We start from the raw sequence: 21,088 nt of genomic DNA on the forward strand, positions 1-21,088 counted from the left end.
CTGTGATTCTCATTATATTGCTGCGAGATTTTGTTTTACTTTTTTTCCATAAAATAAGAAAAAAATTATCATACATTAACCCTAGAGGCAAAAGCCATTTTTTGCATATTTTGATAGTATTGTAACATGCAAATAATCATTCACTGCGGACATTTAAGGACAGAAATTCAGCATCATTTTTGCATTTTCATTATGTTTAATGAGACAGTGAACATTCTTATATGGCTATCCATTTCCCAGGTGAGAATTTTGTTGGATATGAATCCTGGATGTTGTAAGTTATGTACCAAAATGGTTTTACCCAGTGTGGTGGGCACACTTCGCTGGCTACCTCGTGGGAGGATGCAGTAGGTTTTGGCAAGTAGGAGGTGGCATCCTGGCCTCAGATCACTTTTCCTAACACCTCTCATATGATGTGGGAGCCACATAACTGTTTCCCACTAGTGGGGTGCAGAGACAATGTGTCATTTCAAGGCCAAGGAATCTAAGACGTGGCTGTGCTTTGTGCTCTTTCTCTTTCCTTGCCACCTGCAGAACCATCCTGCGGTCCTTTAGGAACAGGTGAGCCAATGTGAGGAATTCAGATGACTGAACTGTGAGAAGGAAACTCCCCTCCCTCTGCTAGAATAGCAGTCATCACACTGTTGTGTGCACGATAAGTAAAGTCTTGTGTGTTGAACAGAGAAGCTACTTTTTTCCTTATCATCACATCAGCTTAGGTGTCTCAACAATGGTTACTGAACCTGCACCACACTAAGTGACATGGATGCACCCTAACAAAATAACCAGAACGTGAATGGAATTCTGACACCTCATTTGGCAACACAGGTAAAGGACTGGAGGAGATGGTGAATGTACAATGGCGGGTAAATAAAAATAGTCCTGAAAAGAGGTCATGTCTTGGGAAGATGTTGATACATTAATGTATTAAGTTTAGGGAAGAAGGTTACAAAATAATATTCACTTAAAAATAATACCAGCGGGACAATGGTCTAGTGGTTATGATCACTAACAGATTTATTGCATATCTATGTCTTGTAACTTTTACTGGATATATATCACATTTATAATAAAAAGTCAGTTAAAAATTGGTAGATATATTTGGCTGCTTTAGCCAAGAAAAAATATAACCTATAAGAACTCAGTGATAAACCCACTACATGACTCAGGATTCATGTGGTTTGAAGAGCAGAAATTTATGAGAGTTGGCTACTTTTGAGAAGACTTGAAACCAAACCCATGCACGTGGTTGTCAAAAAGTCTTTTTAAAAAAATTTTATTTTAAAAAAAGAAAAATCAGAAAAGAAAAACAAAAACCTAAAGAGATAAACAACAAAGCAAACCCCAAACAATAACAACATAGGTTTTCAAAATAGAACGAAAGAAGTTTAACAATGGTTGTTCTATTGCATATTGTTCTTTTTTTCAAAGAAAAGAAAATAGAAAAACAGAAAAAAGGGTAGAACAATACCGAATTTAAAAATTTAACATCATGAAATTGCTAGTTGATATATGACCCATTGTCATCTTAAAAAATAGTTGCCCAAGTCACAAAATCAAAGCACAAATAGTGGCTAGACACTCAAACATTGACAGTGCAAATCCTTCTGTTCAGTGTTCCAACAGAGATTCAGTAACACGGTCATCTATTTTACACACTATACATACCGTTACACTCTTTAGAGCTCTTTCCTTCCCTTTCACTTTCACGATACCTGTTATACTTTTTGGATCCCATTATTCTGCCAGTTTTTATTATTTTTTATACTAGTGAGACAATGTGATATTTACTAATATGAGTCTTGTTTATTTCACTAATGATGATAGCCTCAAATTGTCTCCATTTACCTATAAAGGCCTCAAGACCATCCTTTTTTTTTTTTTTTTTTTTTTTTTTTAGCCGAGTAGATTGAGATTTCATCTCACCCTGGAAAGAATGGCTGCCATCAAGAAAACAACTGATAACAAATGTCGGCGAAGATGTGAGGAAAAAGGAACACTGCTCCATGGTTGGTGGGAATGCAGACTGGTGCAACCACTTTGGAAATCAGAGGATTCCTCAAAAAACTAGACTGGAGGTTCCATTCAATCCAGCTATTCCCTTCTTGGGTATTGTCCCAGAAAAATTGAAAAGGTCATGCCACAGAGATATATGTAAACCCATGTTCATAGCAGCACAATTTTTGATAGCTAAATCTTGGAAACAACCAAGATGCCCATCAACTGCAGAGTGGATGACAAAAAGTCTTACAGTATTTTTAAACAATAAGTACTTGTTTATTAATTCTTTATACAAGACTGAGGTTCAGACCTATATGTATTTAGCTTTTCAGTACAGCCAAATAGAGTCACAAATTTGGAAAATTAACAGTCTAAAAGTACAAATTCTATCTTTATAGTGCATAGAGAACTATTTTTTAAAAGATGAAATGTTTTCTCATTCACTAATAAGTTATCCTGCTCACTTTGCAAACAGTGGGAAAATGGGTTTCACTCATAGTAGCAGAGGCAAAAGGTGGCATTTCCTGGTGATTGCATGATTTGCAAGGGCCACAGAGTCTGTTCGTGCAGTATTATTCCCTAGAGAGTTTGATGACAGGAAATAGATCAGTGTGGTTCAGCTGCGGTTTAAAAAAAACAAAAAATGGGACACACTAGGGTCTTTTTGCCCTTTGATTTCTTGCCTGAAGATGAGAATAAAGGAGGGCAGGATGAGCAGTTAGATACCAATTACTGCATTTGAATCATAATGTAAGATATATGTGAATTTTAATTTCATTGTGCTGTGGTAATTAGCTGTACCGGTGTTAGGAAAGACACGTAGAATGGCATATTAGATAATCACACACATACAAGTCATGATTCATCACAAAAGTGCTGCCACAAGGCAGTGAAGAAGGGACGCTTATTATAATAAATGGCTTTGGGTCAACTGGACAGTCTCTGGAGTGGTCAGTTTCAGAGGATCATAGTTGTAAATGTGAAAACTTAAAACAATCAAGGTCGCAGAAGAAAATCTAGACAAATGCCAGTGATCTAGTACAAACAATAGCAGCCATTTAAAACTGAAAAGTTAGACCTCATTAAAGTTCAGAACTTCAATTCATCAAATCAGCATTTCAGAGGAGCATGAAAAGTCATGATGCAATACAGGAAGTGATAGTATATGCATACTAGATAATTATATATGCATATATAGACATATACATAAGGGATCATTCAGAATATATTAAAAACCACAAGTCAATGAAACAAGATCATATGAAATAATTTTTAAAGGGGCAAAAACACTTCAGCAGGCATTTTTAAAAAGAGGACATCAAAATGGCCACTAAGTATAAAGTACTGAACATTATTAGTCATTAGGAGGATGTAAATTAAAACTACAGTAGGACACCTCTATATACACACTAAAATAACCAAAGCGAAAAAGATTGACAGCGTGTATTAGCAAACGGAGGAGTAACAGAACGCGCACACACTTCTGTGGCACTAGTGCAGCCACTGTGGAAGGTTGCATGGTGGCATCTCCTAAATGCAAAACTCTACACTCTACACTGTGATGCTCTTACCAATCAACAAATGTAACTCTGAGAACACAATCAAAAGAAATGAGTGTTCATACCGTCTATAAAACACAAACAAGAATTGTCATTAGGAGTCTCCCAAATGCTAAGATTACTCCGGTGAACCACCAAAACTGCACACTCAGAGAAATAAGCGTGTGGAAGGGAGGCAAATGGAGAGCAACCCTGGTGGCACAGGTTTGTAATCTCAGCACTCTGGGAAGCTGAGACAGGAGGATCAAAATGTTTGAGCTGACTTCCGGGAGAACATGGCAGACAAATAACAGCAGCCACGGAGGGTCTCTGAGATTACCAGCTTAGAATCCAGGAGCGGTGCCATGTGAGGAGTCCTACGTGAGGGGAGATGTACCTTGCCGACCCAGGAACAAAGTAAGCTAAGAGAAACCAACTGGAAATGCAATCCTGATGCTATAACAGGAACAGATAAAATCTCAGTGCAGAAGCTGGATCCCGCACCATTGGAAGCCGCGATTTGAATGTCCTGCTGCCGATACTGCATCCCAATCTGCACAGTAGGGAGAGAGGCGCGCAAAAGCTCTGAGAGCAGGAATCAGCCCAAACAGCGTTGAGAGAGGGACTGGCAGGGAGCTCTGCATCAACCTGCAGTGAGTGAGAGAAATGGGGACCGTTTCATAGACTAGGAGGCTCCAACAGAGGACATTCTGGGAACAGGCAGACTAGCCGGAACAGGGCCCTGCAGTGACTTTAGTCGCATATTCCCCTCTCAAGCGGGAGTGGTGGGGAGCGCTTGGCCTGGTGACACTGTAGACTAAGATCCAGTGTAGGCTAGCCCAAATCAGGTCCCTGCGCCTGGCGGTGCACTCTAGCAGTGAAGCCTTCACTAGGTTGATCTGGAGGGGCAGGCCCAGCAGAGGCTGCCCAGGTCTGTGTCTCCCTAGTACACTGAAGTGGGCGGGAACACTTAGCCGGTGGATTCAAACAAACTGCCACAGACAAAGAGAAAAAAAAAAAAATTGAGCCTCCTACATACGCTTGTATGGAAGGAACAAAAAGTATGGGAAAAGGGAGCAACAAGAAAGGCTCCTCAGTCCCCAATCCTGAGAACACTGATCCAGGAAAAGTAAAAGCAAAAGAGAATGAAAACAGAAAACATGCAATATCAGACATGGCACCTATAGATATAAAACAGTATCTCCGGAGCCTCATAGACGAGTTCAAAAATGAAGTATTTAATGAAATAAAGCAAGAAATAAGTAGAATAGAGAAGTGCTAAGCACCGCCCAAGAAAAAACAGATGGTGGAATGGAAGAACAGAAAAAAAGGGGAGAATTGTTTGATGGAGAAAATAGAGAAAACATAGAATATGTGAAGCAGGTTCACAGAGATTACCAGGAAACTAAAAACTCTATTGAAAGCTGGCATAACAGCTTGAAAGAAACTAAGGATAGATTATCAGAACTGAAGGATAGATTATCAGAACAGATTTGTAAGGTGGGAGCATGAAATGAAAAACTTCTTAAAAATAATAAGACAAACAGCAATAATACAAAGACTAGAAGATGACAAGAGGATCTATAACTTAAGAATTAAGAACATAAAAGAAGAAGTAGGGACTCAAACAAATGAACTACAAAAGCTATTCACAGAAATAATCCAGGAGAATTTCCCTAATTTAGCAAAAGGTAAAGATACTCAGATGTATGAGGCATACAGGACCCCAGCCACCTACAACCCAAAAGAGCTACACCCAGGCATATAATAATCAAAATTCCAGAAATCCAATATAAGAACAGAATATTAAAAGCCACCAGAGACAAGAAACAGATCACTTACAAGGGAACACCCATTAGAATTACAGCAGACTTCTCGGCACAAACCATCAAATCACGAAGGGGGAAATAATTCAAGCTTTGAAAGATAATAACCTCCAGCCAAGATTGATATATCCTGCACAACTGTCCCTAGAAATTGATGGAAAAACAAGGTGCTTCCAGGATAAAGAGGAACTAGGGGAATTTGCAACCACCAATTCAACTCTACAGAGATTACTGCAGGATATTCTAAAAATAAAAAATACCAAGATTCCAGAAACAGTGGCAGAGCGGCCACAATGAATGGAGCAGAAAGCAAAATGAAGAGGACAAACTGACAACTAGTGACAGAAAAAAAAGTTCAACAGAAATGAGGCAGAGAAGGTTGGATGGTAGGAACAGCCATTTTGGAGAAAACAAGACATCATAATAGGGAGTGCTGAATTAATATCCTCTTGTTTTGAAGTCCCATCAAGCTTTTGTTCTTCTGTCTCCATCAGTTTTAACGTGTTGTATCTTATTGGATTTTATTATATGTGATAATATAAACAAAAACTTTTATAGACAAGGAGATTATACAGAAACCATTGTTCATTTTCTGTTAGTTGATTCTAAATACCCTGTAATATGTCATTCTCTTGAACGGTTTTACATTGTCTTGATATGTTTGATGCTACAGTATACGAAGTTATACCCAAAGATTTTAATGGAAGAGACACTATGGTAACTACTTTTATGTCGAGATTATCTTGTGGTGAAACACTATTTTCTTGAATGGCTATGTTTTGACCTGTACTGCTTTGTTGTTATGCCCTCTTTTTTACCTCAATCTCCTTTTTATTATCTACTTTTTCATTTTTATCCTTTTAATTAAGGGAAAAATAAATTAAAAATAGCAGGATATATTATAGTAACCCACTTTGATTTCCTATTAACTTGATTTGAAATTCTGTATTGCTCTCACCATGTTTTGACTGATTTTCCTCTATTCTGTTATGCTTGATAGTACCAAGTTTGAAAGTTTAGGCAACAACTATGAAGACAATAAGATCCATTGTGACGCCCATTCTGGTTGACTATTATCTTCTTTTGAAGTCCTCTAATGTCTCCAATGTTTTGGTTTTATTGGTCTTATTCTTTACTGTTTTGTTCAATTTTATTATAACTGATGATATAGGCAATTCTTTTCAAGATAACAAGAGGCATTATGGTAACCATTGTTGATCACCTTGTATTTTGTTTTTACATTATCTATTATGTCCATCCTTTTGATTTGACTGACTCTGTCCTGGTATGTCACATTTGGTTTTACTTTCTTAAAAAAAAAAGTAATAAGAACTGTGGAAGTAATAAAACCCAAAATGTGTAATTGTCATTGTACAAAAGAAAGGAAAAGAAAGTTCACTAAAAGGTATAACTGCATATATATTTAAGTGTATAAGATAGGTAACCATATTACTGAGTTTTGTTGGATTATAGAACAAAACTGTTTGCATTCTCACTGTTTGAAAGTCCCCTCTATATGCTTTAATTTTGTAACTTCAACAACTATTTCTAAGATGACAATATGCAATTAACTAGTGATTTCCTACTGTTTATTTTTTCTGAAATTCTGTATAACTTGTACCCTTTTTCTGTTTTTTTTCTTTTTTCTCCTTAAATAAAATTTAAAAAAAAAGAATTCTCATTATTCACAACGTACAAAATCTGCAAATAGGCTAAGCTTCCACCTGCAGAAGGATTACTACATTGCAGTACGGTTATATAACTGCACACTAAGCTGTAGTTTTAAAAAGGAAAATACAGGTACATACAATGATGTGGATAAATCTCATAATACAGAGCGAAAAAAAAGTCTAACCCCCTAAAATCATTCTGCAAAATTGCAGTCATGTGAAGTTCAAGACAACCGAAGGAAATCTGTAGCACTATGGTCAGAGAAGTTGTTCTCCTTGAGGGTGACTGGACTGAAAGAGGCATGAGAGAGGCTTCTGGGTATAGGAAAGATTCTATACCTTGATCTGGAGTTAGCTACATAGTATTTATGCTTTCTAAAGATCATAGAGTCGTACAATCAAGATATATGTACCCCACTGTGTACATGTGTACTATACATCAACAAAAAGGATGCACTTTTCAAAGGGATGCACTTAGCCAGGGATGGTACTGTGTGCCTGTAATCCTAGCACTTGAGAGGCTGATGCAGGAGAATCCCGAGAGTTTAAGGGCAGCCTGGGCTACAAAGTGAGTCCAAGGCCAGTCTGAACTACATTGTAAGATCCTGTCAAAAGACAAAAAGTGATAGATGTAACTCTAAGACTATTGCACTAAAATATGATGCAATATTAGAACTCAATGTACATCTCTTTCAGATTGACTATATAGCTTTCTAGTGAAAGGAGTGGGCAGAGAAACACAGTGTGAGAAGCCTTCTCGTGCAGTTTCTAAGTGACTCTCCAATGGTCGTTTTGTCATTACCCTGTGTTGTTGAGACAGGAGGTAGGGGTCAGTTAGGCACCGTGGACCAGTGGCCCTGAAATGGAGTCTGCTGCATCTTCACTCTTCAGGGAGCTAACAGAAATGTCTTCCAGGTGTCCTGGAGCTGTCGGGGGCTTCCCAGTGTGTGAGCAGTGTGTGAACAGGGCATGACGGAGCAGGCCACCGCTCAAAGGCTCACGGGCCTTGCATGGACCCTGCACGGACACCTCATGGACTGCACCCTGAAAAGTATGTTGGCAGCTACAGGGCAGAGCTCATACTGCTTGCACAATCACCCAGGCTCCCTTCTAAATCCCTTAAAAACCCCTCAACAGAGAGCCCCCTGGGCATCCCGCTCAGGACCCCTTCCTGCCTAGCAGAAGCTCTGCTTCTTCACCTTCATGGTTTTTAGATAAATTTGCTTGTGCCTTCCTCCTGCCCTTGTGGTTTCATTCTTCCTCACCATGGACTGGACCCCAGCACACCAGTAGCGCTGTGGTGTGAGGAACTCTGAAACCTCCTGTGTCCTTTCCTGCTCCCTCTGGGCTCCCACGTCCACCTCCTCCCCGAAGCTGTTCCCGGATGCTGGCCCTCGGCCTACAGCCCATTTTCTCTCCGCTGCTAGATGCCTAGCATCTCCTGTCCTCTCGAAGTATTCCTGCACTCTTTTTGCTTCTGTTCTCTTCCAGCCTGACCTTTTCCTGCGCGGGCCGTGAGTCCTAAATTCACTGCTGTGCAGAGCCAATTCCCGCCATCCTTGGAAACTGCTGACGGCAGCGGTAAAACTTAACATCTAAATTGCTTTTATGGGCCCTCTCTGCACTGCATTTGCAGTCATGATGTGATATCTGCTCCATTAGTTAGGAATACTCATTGCCACAGGGCAATATTCATATTTTCAGGGTCAGACGCTGAACCCTGCTATGTGCTGGGCTCCACCGAACACTGGGATTTCAGAGACAAAGGCTCCCGAGGGGCTCAGCCTTGGGGAAGAGACAGCCTTGGGATAGACGTGTCGTTCCAGTTACTGCCCGTTAGCTCCCTGCTGTACAGCACTTGCTGCTGATCAGATTCCTCTTGTTACCACACTCCTTCCCAAACTCGATCTTCTTATGTTTCTGCATTCAGTGAGCAACACAGCCAAAACTCTCAGTCCCATTCGTGCCTCTCACATATTTCATATGTATTCATTCATTACAAGTCAGCTCTGTTACCAAGTCATCTCGCAACTCCAGCACACGTCTGTCATCCCCATGGCCACTGCGCGCCTCAGCATCATGGGTCCTTTTCACTGAATTTTTATTGCAGTAATATCCAAACAGAGCTGCACGCACACCTGCTGCTCTAACCCCACGTGGGCCGTGGAAGTCAGCCCTACCTCTCCCCTTCCCGAGCCCTGGGGAAAGTTTTTATTATTCGTGGAAAGGAACACAGAATTCAAAGAGATATGGTGAAAGGATTATGCACTCAGCTGCAGAACTCTGATGACATATAAATGTTTTTCCAGCATAAATCCTGACCAACAGGAGACAAATTTTGCAAGGCAGCTATGTCATTTTTAAGTCTGATAGAGTATTATTTATTTCTCCATTCCTGTGTCTTTGTACTGAAGCACAGAACGCAGATTAAGTGGCAGAAAATAGACAGGTTGTTGATGTCATAGCATCCATGAGGCCCTTATTCTTTGGGTGTCACTCTGTACCCCTCATGCTAGGCTGTGAACTTAGGAGCCCCCAGGAAGAGTACCACGTTCTTGAGCAAAATGACCAATTACGGTAACAGATTTCTGAAGACCGATCACCTGCCAAGACTTTTCCTGGGTCCTTGTCATTAGGGAACAGTGGGGAGAGGCAGTGCCAGCGGAACAAACATTTTCTCCCCAAGTCACTTCTAGAGAAGGCAGCTACAAACATCCTACATCTGCTTAGCAGCTTGGTGAAAGAACCAGCTCCCCACAATCATGAACTTGTTGGTGACTTACAATGAACACTTTTGAAGTGATTTTTTTGGTACCAGGGATCGAATTCATGACCTTGTGCTTGCCAAGCAGGTGCTTATGCTGCTGAGCTAAATCCCCAGCCCTCTGAAGTGATTTATTTGGACCAGATAAAGGCAACTGCTCACTGCTGGGAACTAAATTTAGACACCTCCAACTGGATCATTACTCATCTAAATCACCATTGTGAGGCTAAACAAGTATCAGTTTCTAACTGCCTTGGACAAATTTTGTTTACAGTTTTTGTTATTTTTTGCTCCCATTCTAACGCTTTTATTATTAAACTAGCTTTGATGAAATACTTCAGTTCATTTAGTAAGATAACAAGTCTTGTGAACGCCTCCATCTTAGGTTAGGGATCTCTTTGGAAAATGTCCGTATCATGACGGATTTAGGACAGTGTAGACAGCTTTCTTATAGGTCTTCATGCCTAGGCCACAGGGACAACAAAAACAGGGATTTTTAAAAATTAAACTGCTAGGAAATAACAGCCTCAGAATTCTCCAATGTTCTTTTCCTACAATAGACAAGGAGTGAATCTTCTTAGAGAGGAAACCAGATCTGCAGGTGTTTCCAATAAAAACATGTATTTATGCCACACTTCGGCAGAGAATCTGTGATGGTTCTCACTGCTTAAATTCAGGCTGGTTAGGATGGCACTGAAGGCCCTCAACAATTCCCTTATGCAAAGTGCCTCACTGGCTCAGAGGGAAAGACATCCTCTTACCGTCCCGTTCCTGCTCTTGCTTTTTTCATTACCTAAGATTTCTCTCTCTGCCTCCGCTTCCTCAGAGAGTACTGAATCTTCCTCTTGGAACCAGACTCAGTGTTTTTAGCTTTGTGAATTATGGTTGCAGTTCCCTCTCCCACGGTGCTATGCCACACCACATCAGTATTTATCTCTACGTTGCACACCCTAGACTGCAAATTCTTTGAACATTAGAAGAGTTTTCTCTACATCCTCTTCCCTTTGTATCTTCAACTGTCAATACTGGCCTGATGTTAAAATCAACATATTATTCAATTAGTAAGAATCTATGGAGTAGCTACCCAGTACACTGCAAAGTAAATTGCATGATCTTGGGTGGTGGCACGAGTGAGTAGTGGCCCCACCAAGATGAGAACAAGTCAGTGTCTCCTGTGAGCCTACAGGAGCGTGGACTGAGAATCAAACATCACATGTCCTCCCCCCAGCCGCCCCGATAGCAACTGGATGGTGTCGGAGTTGACAGCAACTCAGGTACATGAAGCAACTAAATGCTCGTATTGTTGGGTCAGCTGTGCTGACCTGGAACCAGAGGTCTGAGCATCTCTTGGGAGGATGACAGTATGCAATGTAGCAAATATGGGGGACTTCTTTCTGTCTTGTCTTTGAAAGCCATTATTGTTTTCAGTGTTTTGCTTTGTTCTGATTGTTTTGCTCTATTCTGTATTGATAGGTTTTATAATGTTCTGTTTTTGGTTTGATGTTGCCATACCTGATTGAATGGACAAATATTGTGAAGATAATGAGATGTACTATGGTACCTATTACTGTTATCCCAGTATCCTGCTCTGAAATTCTATAATAGTTTCACTGCACTGTCTCAGTTGGCTTTGTTCTGTCTTGTTTTGTTGTATTTTACTACCTTCAAAAAAATTACATGATCTCTACTTTTAAGAAATCTAAACTGTCATTTGGAATCAAAACAATGTTCCAATATATACAACACATTCCATAAGGAAGCTCCAGACTCTGACATGCACTTCATGGAGGATCAGAATTCAGGGAAAGGAAAAATTACTATTAACTGAAGTATTAAATAAAGGAGACCAATGTAGACAGTCTTAAATAAGATAAAGGCTGGAAGGAATTGATACAAAATCATTTACGAATGAAATTTCTGGTGACTGGCAACTTCAGTTGATCAGATGGATTCCAGTTTGGTGTCATGTGCCTAGGAGAAAGAATCACCATGCACAGTATTATCGCTTATACCTGGATGTTCCCCCAAAGCCTCACATGCTCATGGGTGGGGCTTTAGAGAGGTGGCTGGATGGAGGCTGTGTGGATGTAGATTAAGAATGTGTGAGAGGGCCAGGGATATAGCTCAGTGACACAAGTGCCTGTCTGGCAAGTGTGAGGTCATGAGTTCGATGTCTGGAACCAAAAAGAAAGAAAGAGAAAGAAAGAAAGGAAGGAAGGAAGGAAGGAAGGAAGGAAAGAAGGAAGGAAGGAAGGAGGGAATAAAGTGTGGTATGTGGATTAGTCTTCTATTTGGACTAGCATAGTTCTGGGTGTGGTTCAATGGATTTACTAAAGAGGTACCTCTGGGTGTGGGTTGCAAATCAATGGGTTTGTAGCCTGGATGGAATATAAAGGAAAGCTGGAAGGCAAAGCTTGCTGGTTGGTGCCTTCTGCCTGCCTGCCATGGACTGTTTCCCCTCTTTGATTCCCCTCTTCAGGGCCACCCTGCCTCGTAGCCAGCCATCTATGGACTGAACCCACTACAATCCATGAACTTAAATAAACTTTTCCTCTTTAATTTGTAGGTGTCACATATTGTATCTCAGCAATGAGAAAAACAGCATTCACCTTTTTTGGATTATCTCAAATTATGCAGCAAACAAAATCTTGACAACTATCCTATTTCAAGTGACACAACCCATAAGCCTCTGAAATATGACAGTCATTGCATTGGCCCCAGGTAATCATGTCCGGAAGATAGATTTTGAAGGATTGTTTTGGGGAGCTGGAGAAGTCACTAGGGTGACTAACAAACTGGCTACCACCCTTGTATGCTGGACTAACACAGAGACTGATATCCCTTGACTCAGAGCTCTTTTAGGGTTACACACGGTGCTCTGCGTTCCTTCAGGTCTTACACCGTGGTCGTTCCTTGGCTTCTCTGCATGTGGGCAGGCAGGGGGAGAAGTGAGAAAGCCCGCGTGGGTAGAGGCTATCATCTGCCAGATTCAGGGAGCTCAAGATACCTAAAGCAATATTGTCCGATCTTACGAAATGTGTTTCCAATGCTCATGCCTTTAACAGCCTCACTGCACTGGATCTTCAGAATCATGATCAGGAGTTTTACAGACTGAAGAAGACTCCACTCGGTTCAATTTTCAAGGGTTTTCAGCTCTAACAAATTTCATTCAAGCTCCCCAAAAGTCTTCCAAGAGAAAGGCCAAGGTGGTGCAGAGCGTAGAGCACGAGAGATACGGGCGGTGTTTGCACGCTGCGCCCTCACCCACCGAGCTTCAAACTCTCACTAACAGAGTCCTTACCGTGGTCTGTGAAAAATTCTCAGAGGTGGTGGGGTTTCTAAGCACAGGGTTAACACTAAAACTCTAAACAAACTCTGGTAATTGATAGAGTTTTCTTTCTATTATCAGACAAACTTGCTGATGCCTTTCACTCCGTACTCACTAACGCTAGCTAATGAAGAATAGTCATAAACTGTCATGTAATGCAAAAACCAGAACACAGGAAGTCTGAACTTTTTAGTCTGTAAGCTTCATGACTTCCTCCAGGGTGACCCCAGTGCTTAAATGTGACTGATAACATCATAAGTACTCATCAAATATTTGCTGCTGTATAAAATTTTTTCTACTTAATATTTGTAAAAGGCATTACTTGGTATAAAATGACACTGTATAAAAATGAAGAGATGGATTCCTCTACCAGAGAGCAAATGATCATGAAAAGAGAAACCATAAAAGTTTTTAAAGTTGTTTTATAGCTTTTTCTTAATTTTTGAGTTTGTGGTTTCCCTCAATTTTTGGCAAGCTTATCTATACATTTTAAAGTCTATAATAATGTATCTAACATTTTGGTATATTTTGTAGATGAATGGTTTTTTAAATTTATGTAGTCTAAGTCACAACTGGGATTATGGATTAAATTCCATTTTTGCTCCAAGTTATCCTGTGTGGCTATTTACACAAAAATTCTTTATTGAGTACCTATCATATTTCTAGACATTGGACAGCAGCAGACAAAATCCTTCCCCCAGTGGAAATTATATTCTGATAGCAGAAAGTAAATAAACATATAATATAGAAGAGATCACAAATTGATAAAATTTATAAAGGAAAACTAAGTGCAGAATAGGGGGAGTTCCTGGTATGTGTGTGCATGTGCGTGTGCGTGTGTGTGTGTGTGTGTGTGCATGTGCAAGAGATTGATGTGGTAATAGTGATCTCATCTTCTATCTGCATGTATCAATGTGGAAGACAAGAGGGTGAGATGATGGACGTGGTAGTTGCCTATTTAGGTATCTGTCTGCTCCTATCTATCTATCTATCTATTGTGTATCTACTACCTGTTCGTAGAGAGAGAAAGGAGAGAGATGCATAGAACAGTCTGCATTAAATATTAATATGGTTATTTCTAAGCTGTAGATTTTGCTTTGTTTGCATTTTTGTTGTGCTTCAGATTTTTAAAAATTATGAGCATCCATCATTTGCATTTTTAAAATAAGTCACTCTGAAGGAGAAAAATATAGACAGGAAAGTAAATAAACAAAAAGGTTTGAAATAGAAAGGCCAACAATAATGATCCAGAAATGACACATACAGGTACTCACTCACATGAAGTAAAAATTTATGCCTGTATAAAAAACTGTACACAAAGGCTAATAGTAGCTTTATCCAGAATTTCCAAACATAAACAAACAGTTGCACATCCATATTCAGTGACAAAAACAAGACAGCTATAGCACTATAAAAAGACATAGAAGAACCTTAAATATTTATTGCTATGTGAAAAAAGGCTACATTGTTGGTGGCACACACTTGTAATTCCACCACTCAGGAGGCTGAGGCAGGAGGATCACTGCAATTTTAAGGCCAGACTGGGCTACAGAGTGAGTTCAAGCCTTGAGCCTACAGAGATACCTTGTCTCAAACTTCCCTCCAAATAAAAATAAATAAAAAGTTACCCTTATATAATTCAATTTGTATGATTTAGAAAAAAAGTGAGAAAAAGTTAACATTTTCCTCGCACTCAGTGTGAAGAGAAGAAAGAAGACTGTAGGACGGCGAAACTACTACTGTGCGGGTGTGATGGTGGTCCATGACATGTACTTGTCAAAACCTACAAAATTATACAACCAAAAGAGTGTATCTTGGACTTTAACGTAACAGTAATGTGTCAATATTTAGTTTGTCAATGAGATCATAGGCCAACAACACTTCCACTTATGAATGAGAACAACTCTCACTGGATCCTTAAACAGAGCAAAGGAAGGGTTAGAAGACAGCGATGAAACTATTGCCTTTTACATCTCATTCTAGTACCTTTTAAACTTGATCTCAGCAAGTAAACAAGTCACACAAGTAACACATACCACACCCTCCCTCGCAGAGGTTAGATGCAAAATTTCATGAAAAATGAACATTGGATAATAAAACAAGACTGAGCACAAAATAGATCATTGAAATCTTTTATCCTTAAACCTGGTTTAAAAATAATATATTTTTCTTTCTTACTGAATTCAAGACTCATACACCTAAATACTGTGAGGAAATAGAGCACATGCTTACCTGAAGCACTTTCCTAATTCTTTTTAGATTGTGTATCAAGAGCAGGTTTTTCTCTTTTGAAACACGACCTAACTGTTCATCCAGCTGTATTAACAAGTTTTGAAGAAGAATTGTTGCCATGGTTTCATTGTTAGAAGCTGCCTCCCTAAAAATCAAAGTATTATTACACATCAGGAAACAACTTAGTGAAATGACGACTTCTTCACCATGTGAATTTGAAGGTGATGGATCTGTCAGGTGGTGATAATCATAAAGGTTTGCTAAAATTGAACTTACATATAGAAAGATGTTCACCATCACAGCCATTAGGGAGCTGCAAATCAAAACTCAGTGAGATGCCACCTTGCACTCATTAGGAAGCCATTATCAGAAAACCACAATGACAAAATGGAGACAAAAGCAAGTCTTCTCAAGGACACTGAAAAATCAAAACCCTCGAGATTGGAGGACGGGAATGAAAAGGTGGGACCATTAGGGAAAACTGTGTGACAGTTACTAAGAAGATTAAATGTGAAATTACATGATCCAACAGTTCTCTGTTTGGGTCTACACTCAAAGTTATTGAAATCAGAGACTCATCAGATATTTGCATGCCAATGTTCACAGCAATTTCATTGACAACAACCGAAGGTGACTGGAAACAACCCAAATATCCAATGACAAGGAACTGGCCCAACAAAGGTGGTGCGTACACACAAGTGGTGTTATTTAGCCTTGAAAATAAAGAAAATTTTAGATTGTGAAAATTTAGCATGAGTGAATCTTGAAAACATTATGCTAAATAGGGTAGCCACGAAAGGACAAGTAGTGTGAGATTCTACTTCCACAAAATATGTAGAGTGATCACACTCATAGACAGAAAATAGGACCATGGTTTCTAGGGGCTGGGACCAGAGGAAGGAGTTATAGATGATACTTGCACAACAATGTGAATATAGTTAATGCCACTGAGCTGTGTACTTAAAAATGGCTAAAATGCAGAGCAGGGCATGGTGGCACATGCCTGTAATTCCAGCACTTGGGAGGCTGATGCAAGAGAATCACCATGAGTTTGAGGCCAGTCTGGGGCTACATAATGAGTTCAAGGCCAGCCTGAGCTATGTAGTGAGACTCTGTCTCAAAAAAACCAAAACAAACCCAAACCAAAAAACCCCAGAACAACAACAACAAAAAACAACTGGTTAAAATGGTAAATTTTATATTGTGTATTCTTTGCCACAATTTTCAAAAGGTGACAAAAATTAAATGGTAGAGTGTGAATGGGTTTTGGAGGAATGTTTATGGTCAGATAGTTTCATGTAAGAGAAGGTTTTATGAGGTATTCCTCACTTGGAAAGGCTCAAAGGGGTCTTCGGAGATGCAGGGGGAATAGAGCAGGTAATTTTCCTTCAAGATGCTTCTAGTCAGGGGCAAGGAACAGGGAAGGAGCAGCTGTGAATCCCAATTCATGCAGGCAGCTGGGGGCGGGACTTGGGGTGTCTAGGGGAGGGGGAAGATCTCTGGAGAAGGTAGAACAGAAATTCCTAAAGCGGGTATTTGTTTACATTGAGTCTCTGACAGGGAACTGATACAATAAATAGATTCGCTCTTGGTTCTTTTAATGTGAAAAAAATGGAGGGGGTCAGCTTATAGAAAAAGCACTAAAACCTCTAAGTTTTCAAACTATGCAGACAAAACTAGAAAAGACAGTGGTTCCCTGGCAACATTCTCTCCTTAAAAAGAATTCATCTATTGCATCAAAAGCAGATCGGAGCATAAATCCACACGGACAGACCACAAAGCAGTTGTGAATCGACTTCTAGGGAAAGTGTGTTGGATCCTACCAGTCTTGATTTTCAATCCACTGGGCCAGCAGATGTCGTATTTCCATCGGAAAGTTGTCATCATAGAATTGATCTACTTGTTCCAAAAACTTCATCTCTAACTGTTGGACTTGATTCCACTGAGCCATGCTATAAGGAAAAGGGGGAGGGGTAAATTAAGGAGTTCAAAACATTGTTGATTGATCGGTACGGTACACGTTTACTTCCTTTCTTGGATTTCATCAGATAAAGATAAGTAACGAGAGACAAATTCCTCTGTTTTGTATAGTCACTTAAAGAGGACAGAAAAGAGCTTTTGAGGCAAAGATAAGGTAATTCCTCTTCCCTCACTCTTGAGTTATTCCTAATGAAGCAAACAGTCTCTTTCCTCTGCCCTAACCACATCCTTTCTTGCTTTAGCATGACCTCCTGCTCCTCCTCCCAGAAGCGTCCGCTGCCCTCCCCAAAGCACCCGAGTCCTGCCCAACTTTCTACCTGCCTTGTGTTCTCAGCCAACCCTTGCCAGCCCTCCCAACTCATCCTCTACTGTCTGCCGCTGAGAAGCCTCTGCCCACCAAGACCTCCGCGAGGGTTTATTTCCAAGGAACAACTCCAACCAGCTTCTTTCACAGGAAACTGCCTAAATATTTTTTACTTTCCTTCAGATTTGCCTGGCTTCTAGTGATCTTTCTATTCCTGACTTCCTGATCATCTTTCCTGCCATCATATCCTGATTTTTCATGTCTGTATTTGCACAGATTCTACAGCCGTCAGTTCAAACTATTTCTAAATTCACAAATATTTTTATTTTTCTCTGTGGTGATCCACCGTGGCTGAGCAAAGCTTTTCAAGTCTACCTTTAGCTTGCCTCTGATGTGTATCTGATGGTGGTTAAACCCTCAAGTTACTGAAGAAAGGAGAAACCACATTTGATATATATTTGGCAGCCGGGCATGAAGACACAAGCAAGCATTTGTGCCCTGTCACCCGGTTCCAGGCCCGGTGGAGCTGTACACGCATCTCCCAAGTTGGGAGAGTTAACGTGACCATGTCTTCTTGATAATGCAGCATTTTAATTTCCTCCAAGTCAGAATTCTTACTGTCTTGCCAAGAACACTAGGTCAAAGCAAAACTCACCATAGTAATTTAATTCAACGTATCTCAAAAGTAGGTTAAAGTTTCTTTTTGCCTACAGAACACCGTGCCCCCAAATTTCCCATACATGTTCTCCTGGTTGCAAATGGAGCCATTTTTAAGGATCTTTTCCCCAAATTTCCTCCCAGTAAATGATTAAAAATGTGTAGAAAGATGATTATTGCTGATATTTAGCTAAATGGCAAGCAAATGGGAGAAGAAATTATCTTTAATTTGCGTATTACTTTATGTGTATGAAAACCTTTGATGTTGCAATTCTAGGTATATTTTAAGTGCTAAAGAAATACCTGGTAAAAGAGGAATCAAGTGAATCAGGAGGTGAATTGTAAACATCATCTTGTCTTTAAAAGTGAAAAAAAAAAAAAAAACCCAAAAACCTCAGGGCCAAAGAGGTGACAACTAATTAATCACAACTGAAAATGGAAGCTGAAAACAGCATCACAACTTTTTCTTTTTCTCTCTTTCTTTCTTTCTTTTTAGACAGGGTCTCGCTAAGTTACTAAGTTTTCCAGGGTGGGCTTGAACTTGCTATGCACGCCCTGCCTCTGTCTCCCAAAGTGCTGGGATTTCAGGTGGGTGCCACCATGCCTGGACACATTCTCAATGTTAAGTGCTAATGCTGCCACATCCTTTCTATGATTGGGATGAAAATCTGTTTTCTAAGAATTCATCTAAAAGTTAAATTATTCCAAAGTCTTGAGTCTTCCTTTCAAAGCATTAAACTCAAAGCAGAAAAAGGAGGGAAAATAAGGCATAAATTATTCAGAACATCGGTTTTCACTGTAAATAATGGAAATAATGCCGTCAGATCTCCTTCAGCGTGTTTCTTTGCTTTCCTGAGGGCTAATTTCTCATATCCCATGACAACCTGCGATCCTTCACAGATGGGGACACCAGTGCCTGTCTGTTCCCTTGGGCATTCTGTCCCACCCCTGGGAGCTGGTGAGAGAGGCTGTCTTGGTTCTTAGAACAGCAGCTTCCAAGGCAGATGACTGCCCTCCAGATCACTGGCACGGATGAATGGGTGAAGAAAATGTGGGATTCACACACGATGGAGTACTACTGTGCCGTAAAGAAGCATACATTAGAGTCATTTGTAGGAGAATCGTGCACCTTGAGATCATAACACAAAGTGAAATGAGTCGGTTTAAGCTCACATGGCTTCTCTTATATGAGAAACCCAAACCGTACACAATTTAAAAAGCAAACTAAAAGACAGTAGGAAACAGGTAGCTAGATCTTTCTGCAAACAGGAAGAGAGTCCAGAGATGGAAAAGGGATTGAGGGGTGGGGAAGGACAACGCCAAGAATCAGCATGCCTTGTGCACATGGACCAGCTCCCCGCCACGGATGCAATCATGAGACACTGCAAACGTGTACTAAGAAAAGCAATGCCATGGAGCCCCTAGAAAAGCAAAGGGAGAAAGTGGCCGGCATGGGTCACCGCCGCAGACCCCGCTGCAGGCTCCGCTTGGAAGCCAGGTGGCCGGGCTCCTGTGAGGCAGGCAGGGCGCTCAGGGGCGCTGCCCCGGGCCGGGCCGAGCCGCCCCGTCCCGACTCTCACCCCTCCCAGCCCCGGGCCCGCGCGCTTACCTGGCTGCTCCCGAGCCCGTCCGGAGCTCAGGCCCCAGTCCAGTCGCCTCCCTCGCCCGGACCCCAATGCCGCGCCCTCGCCCGGCCTGGCCCGGGGATTTGCATTTCTCCTCCCACTTGAGGCTTTCCTGTGCGTCAGCGTCAGAGTCTCTGGGACTTTACTCGGGTCTTCCCAGCGCCCGTCCGGGGTGACAGCAGCGGGGTGCAAGCCCGCGGGGCGCCTGTGCCCTCCGCCCTCCCGGCCACGCCCTCACCGGTCAGGGCGCCAGCGGCTTCGGGGTGGGGGTGCACACGCACACGCAGGCTTCTTGGGATTACCCCCCCCCCACACACACACACACATTGCAGTCCCTCTGCAAACCTGCTGACCTGGAGCTGAAGTAACTCCCTAGCTCCTCCTGGGTTCAGATCCCGCTCAGCCCGGCGGGGACATGCAGGCGCCTGGACCCCGGCTCCAGGGACCTGAGCTCCAGTGCAGGTCGTTAGAGCTGGCCCTCAGTGCCCAGCGTCCTCTGTCCGAGTCGCCAGGGAGACTCTCTCCCTCTATGACATAGCCTGTTCTAGAACCTCAGAGCTTGAGAGTCCCCTCGCCGTGCTAAACCTGCCTCCTGTCTGAAGCGACCCAGGGCCAGCGAGGTGACCAGAGTCATCCCTAGGATGCAGCCCACAGGAGAGCCTGCCCCTCTCCTTGGAGATAGATGTTATCTCCTCCGTGCACAGCAAGGGGTCTGAAAATGTTCAGCGACATAAAGACCAAGGTGAAAGGCTCGGTCCATTATGTACCTGCATGAGCAGGGTCACAGCCGATGTCACCGTGCTGACTGCCACACACAGGTGTGCCCTCTGCTTCTCCCCTCGCCCAGATGGCATTAGTGCCATGTTCTTGAAGCTACCACCACGTGCCTCCTCAAAACTAACCCCAAAGTCAACTCTGCTTATCATTGAATTTACCATTCAGGTGTGCCCAATCCCCAGCGGTTTCCTGGACCTCCAGTAGCTCAGTCCCCAAAGGAACAAAGTCCCTGATTTAGGCTATTCCACAGGTCCCAGGGAGAGACCTGCTTTCCTCTGTGGAAGTGGTTGCTGTCCATAGGAAGAAGTCCAATTTCTTGAAGGTCAGAGTCCAGTTCAGTATGAATCTTTTCTCCCCACACAGCCTACCATGCAACTCAGAGCTGT

General features: G+C 41.6%; 1 protein-coding gene across 4 annotated transcripts in view; it reads right to left on the reverse strand.

Moving 5' to 3' along the window:
• The window catches only part of Stat4 (signal transducer and activator of transcription 4), an 89,379-nt gene extending 68,923 nt beyond the window's left edge, over window positions 1-20,456 (reverse strand). For 2 of the 4 annotated variants that reach the window (XM_063259458.1, XM_063259459.1), the window contains exon 1: window positions 17,183-17,311. Coding sequence is in view for 2 of the 4 variants with exons in the window: in XM_063259457.1 (XP_063115527.1) it covers window positions 15,360-15,504; window positions 17,183-17,310 (273 nt within the window). In the remaining 2 variants the exon portion in view is untranslated. Of the gene's footprint in view, window positions 1-15,359; window positions 15,505-17,182; window positions 17,312-19,909; window positions 20,167-20,278 lie in introns of those variants that run through there. The other 2 variants (XM_063259457.1, XM_063259456.1) reach the window with 2 other exon arrangements.
• Between the last annotated feature and the right edge of the window lie 632 nt (window positions 20,457-21,088).

The sequence above is a fragment of the Cavia porcellus genome, unplaced genomic scaffold (genome assembly GCF_034190915.1).
Source record: "Cavia porcellus strain 051 isolate PalLab524CR breed Dunkin Hartley unplaced genomic scaffold, mCavPor4.1 scaffold_12, whole genome shotgun sequence".
NCBI classification, from domain to species: Eukaryota; Metazoa; Chordata; class Mammalia; order Rodentia; family Caviidae; genus Cavia; species Cavia porcellus.